Raw genomic sequence first — 6,533 nt, 5'->3', positions numbered from 1 at the left:
AATTATGCAGACAGCTTGCAATTAGCTCAAGCGGGCGAGCTTAAAAAGCCTTGCACAAATTTTCCTCAAAGCTTAATCAAGCAGGCAGCTTGCAAGTAGCTTAAACAGATAGCTTGCAAGTAGCTCAAGCAGATAGCTTGCCAGCAGCTTCTGAAAAGTCTCGCAACACCTTCCTGAAAAGCCTCGCAGCTGCTTCTTTTCCTCTATAAATAGGATGTCAATTCAGTTCATTTGTATATCAGTTCAAAGTTAAATAATATATCAGTCTCTCTCTATAACTTGTCTCTGGTGAACTTACTTTATAGTCTTTATTTTATAACACGTTATCGCACGAGACTCTGCCATCTCGAGCAAATACTTTAAAAGCTTCGAAGGTATAGTCTTCTCTTTCTTAATCAATGACAAATCTTTCTAAACTTGAATTTGTTGCCCTGGATATATCGGGCAAAAGCTACGTGTCTTGGGTACTTGATGCTGAAATTCATCTTGATGCGATGGGTCTGGCAGACACCATCCAAAATAAAAATCAGGCATCAAATCAAGACAATGCCAAGGCAATGATATTCCTCCGCCATCACCTTGATGAGGGCTTGAAATTGGAATATCTCACTATTAAAGATCCTTTTATGCTGTGGAATAATTTAAAAGATAGATATGACCACCTGACGAGGGTCATTCTTCCACAAGCACGTTTTGATTGGATCCATTTGAGGCTACAAGATTTTAAATCTATCTGTGAGTATAATTCCTCAATGTTTAGAATTATATCTCAGCTGAAATTATGTGGTGAAAATATCACTGATAATGATATGCTGGAGAAAACTTTCACCACTTTCCATGCCTCGAATGTGCTCCTGCAGCAGCAATATCGAGAGATGGGGTTCAAAAAGTATTCTGAACTAATTTCACATCTTCTTGTAGCCGAACAAAATAATGGATTATTAATGAAAAATCATGAAAGTCGACCTACTGGTTCTAGTCCGTTCCCTGAAGTGAATGAGACTAACTTTCACCAAGCTAAGCGTGGAACAGGCCGTGGCCCCAATCCTCGTTGTGGCCCTAGCAGTGGTCATGACCGCGGTGGAGGGAAAAGCTATAATCATGATGATCGCCTTGCACCAAATAAATCCCTTCTTTTTGAAGGATGAAAAACATGAAGTGGTGCAAAGGAGAAACCCAGAAGATAAATGCCACGAATGTGGTGGTAAAGGCCATTGGGCACGTGCTTGTCGTACGCCAAGGCACTTGGTTGAGCTTTATCAAGCCTCCCTAAAAAGGGCATAAAAGACTGCTGAAGCAAATTTTGTTTCTGAAAATAATGATGACTTCATGCATTTGGATGTAGCTGATTACTTTGCACTCCCAGAAATAGATCTTGTAATCAGAGATGAATCTGTAGAAACTTAAATGTTTTAATTCGTGTTGTTTGTATAATCATGTTAATACTTAAAGTTAAGACATGTTTAGTTTTAGAAATCTGGTTTGTACGGTTATGAGTCTTGTAAATCAAGTGTAAATCATGTTTTGGTAATAATATTTACTATAATGTTCACTTTGTGTATATTTTTTCATTTTGAAGAAAATATGGACGTTCCTCAAATATTGTTTGGATCAATGATCGAAGATATTTGTGTGATTGATAGTGGAACAATGCATGCCATATTCAAAGACGAGAAATATTTTGCTTACTTGCTTAGAAAAAAGGCAAATGTTACTACAATTTCTGGTAATTCAAAACTGATTGAAGGCTCTGGAAGTGCTATTATATTTTTGCCTAAGGGGACGAAACTTGTTATAGAAGATGCATTGTTCTCTTCTAAATCCCCAAGAAACTTGTTGAGTTTCAAAGATATCCGTAGGAATGGGCATCACGTTGAGACATTAAATGAAATTACTGTTGAATATCTTGGTATTACCAAGAATGTCTCCGGCCAGAAATATGTTTTGGAGAAATTAACTTTGTCTTCTGGCCTGTATTATGCAGAAATTAGTACAGTTGAAGCACACTCTATCGTAAACCAGAAGTTTACTGATTCAAGTACTTTTGTGCTTTGGCATGACCGAATGGGTCATCCTGGATCAATAATGATGAGGCGAATCATTGAAAATTCAAATGGGCATCCACTTAAGAACCTGAAGATTCTTGAAAGTGGTGAATTTTCATGTGCTGCTTGTTGTCAAGGCAAATTGATAACATGACCATTGCCAATGAAAGTTGGTATTGAATCTCTTGCCTTTCTAGATTGTATACATAAGGATATATGTGGACCTGTTCACCCAGCTTGTGGGTCATTTAGATATTTTATGGTCTTAATAGACGCATCTTCAAGGTGGTCCCATGTGTGCCTCTTATCATCTCGCAACCTGGTGTTTACGAAATTATTGGCACAAATAATACGCATAAGGGCACAGTTTCCAGATTATCCCATTAAGGCTATACGTCTCGATAATGCTGGAGAATTTACATCCCAAGCCTTTGATGATTATTGTTTATCAGTTGGGATAAAAGTTGAACATCTTGTGGCTCATGTTCATACTCAAAATGGCCTTGCTGAGTCATTTATTAAGCGCCTGCAATTAATAGCAAGACCACTACTTATGAAAACACGGTTGCCCACTACTGTCTGGGGTCATGCTATCTTACATGCAACATCGCTTATTCGTCTCAGACCGACTCATTATAATAAATACTCTCCGTCATAATTAGTATTTGGCTATGAACCAAATATTGCTCATCTCCAAATCTTTGGTTGTGTTGTATATGTGCCGGTTGCGCCACCACAGTGCACTAAGATGGGCCCCCAAAGAAGGTTAGGAATATATATTGGGTTTGAATCACCCTCTATTATTCGCTACCTTGAACCTTTGACGGGAGATTTATTCACTGCTCGATTTGCAGATTGTCGGTTTGATGAAATGAATTTCCCACAATTAGGGGGAGAGAAAAGGGAAATCAAAAGACAAATTGCGTGAAAAGTTTCATCACTCTCTCATTTTAATCCACATTCCCCTGTTTGTCCAAAAGATCATCCATCTGCAGAAAATAGCAAATCAGATTCCGGATGCATTTACTGATTTGAAAAGGATAACTAAGTCACATATTCCTGCAGAGAATGCACCTATCTGAATTGATGTCCCAAAAGGACAGTCTTCTAGTGCCATAGATTCTGAATCTCATACATGTCTGAAGCGTGGAAGCCCATTGGGTTCCAAGGATAAAAATCCTAGAAAAAGAAGCATGAAAAATGATCAAAATGACACTAGAAAAGGATCTAACGGTGAGATTCAAGATCTAATTAATCCTGATATTCCTGAAGATATCAGTAAACCCGAGACTCAAGTGAATAAAAAACTATCATTAAGTTTTACTGGTGATGAGATAGAATCGAATAGATTGGAAATTATGGTGGATAATGTTTTTGCATATAATGTTGCATTGAACATTATGAAAGACAATGAAGATCAGGACCTCAATCTATCGAAGAATGTCGACGAAGATGTGACTGGCCAAAATGGCAAGAGGCAGTTCAATCAGAATTGAACTCACTTGCTAAACGTGAGGTTTTTGGACCGGTAGTCCAAACACCTGGTGGTGTAAAACCATTTGGCCACAAATGGGTCTTTGTGCAAAAAAGAAATGAGAAAAATGAAACTGTAAGATACAAGACACGCCTTATTGCACAAAAATTCTCTCAAAGACCCGGTGTCGACTATATAGAAACATATTCACCCGTTATGGATGGCATAACATTTTGATACCTCATTAGTTTAGCTATACATGAAAATCTTGAGATACATCTAATGGATGTGGTTACAGCTTATCTTTATGGATCACTTGATAATGAAATTTATATGAAAATTCCAGAAGGATTTAAAATGCCTGAAGCATTTAGTTCAAAGTCTCGGGAGATATATTCAATCAAATTATAAAGATCATTATATGGTTTAAAACAATCAGGGCGCATGTGGTACAATCGCCTTAGTGAGTACTTGATTAATGAAGGTTATATAAATGATGCCATTTGTCCATGCGTTTTTATCAAGAAAACAAAATCAGAGTTTGTTATACTTGTTGTTTATGTTGATGACATAAATCTCATTGGAACTCCAGAAGAGCTCCAAAAGGCAATTGAATATTTAAAGAAAGAATTTGAGATGAAAGATCTTGGAAAGACAAAACTTTGTCTTGGTCTGCAAATTGAACATTTAGCAGACAGTCTTTATCCATCAATCTGCCTATATTGAGAAAGTTTTAAAACAATTTTACATGGACAATGCACATCTATTAAGTACTCCTATGGTTGTTCGCTCACTTGAAGTGAATAAAGATCCATTCCGACCTCAGGAAGAGAATGAAGAACTACTTGGTCCTGAAGTACCATATCTTAGTGCCATTGGTACACTTATGTATCTTGCTAACGCTACAAGACCTGATATAGCTTTTTCTGTTAATTTGCTAGCAAGATATAGCTCTTCTCCTACATGGAGACATTGGAATAGAATTAAGCATATACTGCGATATCTAAAAGGTACTATTGATATAGGTCTATTTTATGCTAACAAAGGTAGTACAGATATTGTTGGTTATGCAGATGCAGGTTATTTATCTGATCCACATAAAGCTCGATCTCAAACAGGCTATTTGCTTACATGCGGAGGTACTGCTATATCATGGCGATCAACAAAGCAGTCTATTGTTGCTACTTCTTCAAATCATGCTGCGATAAAAGCTATTCATGAAGCAAGTAGAGAATGTGTGTAGTTGAGATCAACGACGATAAATCCCATCAGAGGAAGATGTGGCCTGAAGTATGATACCAAAATACCCACAGTATCATATGAAGACAATGCTGCATGCATAGCCCAATTAAAGGGAGGATTCATAAAGGGAGACAGAACGAAACACATTTCACCAAAGTTATTTTTCACACACGATCTCCAAAAGAATGGTGATATTGATGTACAACAAATTCGTTCAATTGATAATCCTGCAGATTTGTTCACTAAATCTTTGCGGACTTCAACTTTTGAGAAGATGGTAAACAAAATTGGAATGCAAAGACTTAGACATCTAAATTGTGGTCTTCATCAGGAGGAGTAAACTATGCGCTGTACTCTTTTCCCCTTAATCAAGGTTTTGTCCCATTGGGTTTTCCTGATAAGGTTTTTAATGAGGCAGCTTGTAATGCCCATTACTGGATGTGTACTCTTTTTCCTTCACTTGGATTTTTCCCACTAGATTTTTCCTTATAAGGTTTTAACGAGACACAAATCTATTAATGAACATCCAAGGGGGAGTGTTATAAATACACCGTGTTGTGGATGTCCATTCAAATATACAGTCAACTGGATAAGTTTCCAATTAAGCAAGTTGCTTGCAAGTTGCTCCAAATAGACAGCTTGCAAGTAGCTCCTACGAATGCCTCACGAAAAAACTTGCGTAGCTTTCTGTGCTTGCACGATCAAGCGAGCGGCTTGCAAGTAGCTCAAACAGATAGCTTATAAGTAGCTCAAGCAGGCAGCTTGCCAGCAGCTTCTGAAAAGCCTCGCAACAGCTTCCTGAAAAGCTTCGCAACTGCTTCTTTTCCTATATAATAAATAGAATGTCAATTCAGTTCAAAGTTGAATAATAGATCAGTCTCTCTCTATAATTTGTCTCTGATGTGTCTTTATTTGATAATAAAAACCCATTTTTCTTTTTTTCTGATTAACCGCTCATATTCTCTCTCACTTCTCGGCTTGTACCAGCAATTCTACATACTTCGTTCAATACGTAAACGTTATCATCAACTTTTAATATCCAAAGATATATATCATCGAATTATTATCCTCATACTTGTATCCAACACATCTAAACATGTTTACCTCGAAAATGGGTAATAAGTTAAATTTGTAAATGAGGCAAAGGATATGTGGTATTTTAATCTACACTTTAAGGAATCAAAGAAAGTCGAATCTATTCGATTTGTTAAGGAGCTTTGAGCAAATAAAGAACGATATATTGAAGGCTAAGGCGTTTATATCTATGTATAAGAGACTAGTTTTTATATATCTATATATGTTAGATGCAACGTTGAATAAGGAGATTTAATGAACAGTTCCAGTTATAACCGGACTAAAAATCTGAAGAACACTATAACCGGACTAAAAATCTGAAGAACACTAGGCCAGAGAAATTTTATAATATATTTGAAGTACAAAGTTTGTGGATCAGAAAAACCAACCCTCCTAATGAGAAAATGACCCCTATTTATAGTTTTCTTCTATGGGCCTCCTATACATCATGGGCCCCTTTTAGGATAAAGAAAACCTAATATGGATAAGGTTAGGTCACACGGTTCGACACCCAGACACCGTGGGGCCAGGCAGCATTCCCACACGCGGCGCGAATAACCGATTATCCGACCAACGGCCACGAATGCACGGTCACGAAGAAACCGGGCCAACGGCCACGACTGATCTCGCTGTATTCGAACCGGGCAAACGGCTACAACCAACTCGGCCATATAAAGATCTTACACCGACCAACCACG

The 6,533-nt window shown here is 37.5% G+C and overlaps 2 protein-coding genes across 2 annotated transcripts; both read left to right on the top strand.

Moving 5' to 3' along the window:
• The first annotated feature begins 398 nt into the window (after positions 1-398).
• LOC132045380 (uncharacterized) lies at positions 399-1,148 on the top strand. The gene has a single exon (XM_059435970.1). The coding sequence runs from the start codon at positions 399-401 to the stop codon at positions 1,146-1,148; it is 750 nt and encodes a 249-aa protein (XP_059291953.1).
• A 2,815-nt stretch (positions 1,149-3,963) lies between these two features.
• Positions 3,964-4,762, top strand: LOC132045398 (secreted RxLR effector protein 161-like). Its single transcript, XM_059435985.1, has 2 exons — positions 3,964-4,125; positions 4,214-4,762. The coding sequence occupies exons 1-2, from the start codon at positions 3,964-3,966 to the stop codon at positions 4,760-4,762; spliced, it is 711 nt and encodes a 236-aa protein (XP_059291968.1).
• Positions 4,763-6,533: the final 1,771 nt, after the last annotated feature.

Source organism: Lycium ferocissimum, unplaced genomic scaffold, assembly GCF_029784015.1.
Source record: "Lycium ferocissimum isolate CSIRO_LF1 unplaced genomic scaffold, AGI_CSIRO_Lferr_CH_V1 ctg657, whole genome shotgun sequence".
NCBI classification, from domain to species: Eukaryota; Viridiplantae; Streptophyta; class Magnoliopsida; order Solanales; family Solanaceae; genus Lycium; species Lycium ferocissimum.
Note: the sequence above shows the minus strand (reverse complement) of the source record. Positions and strands in the feature narration are given on the sequence as shown.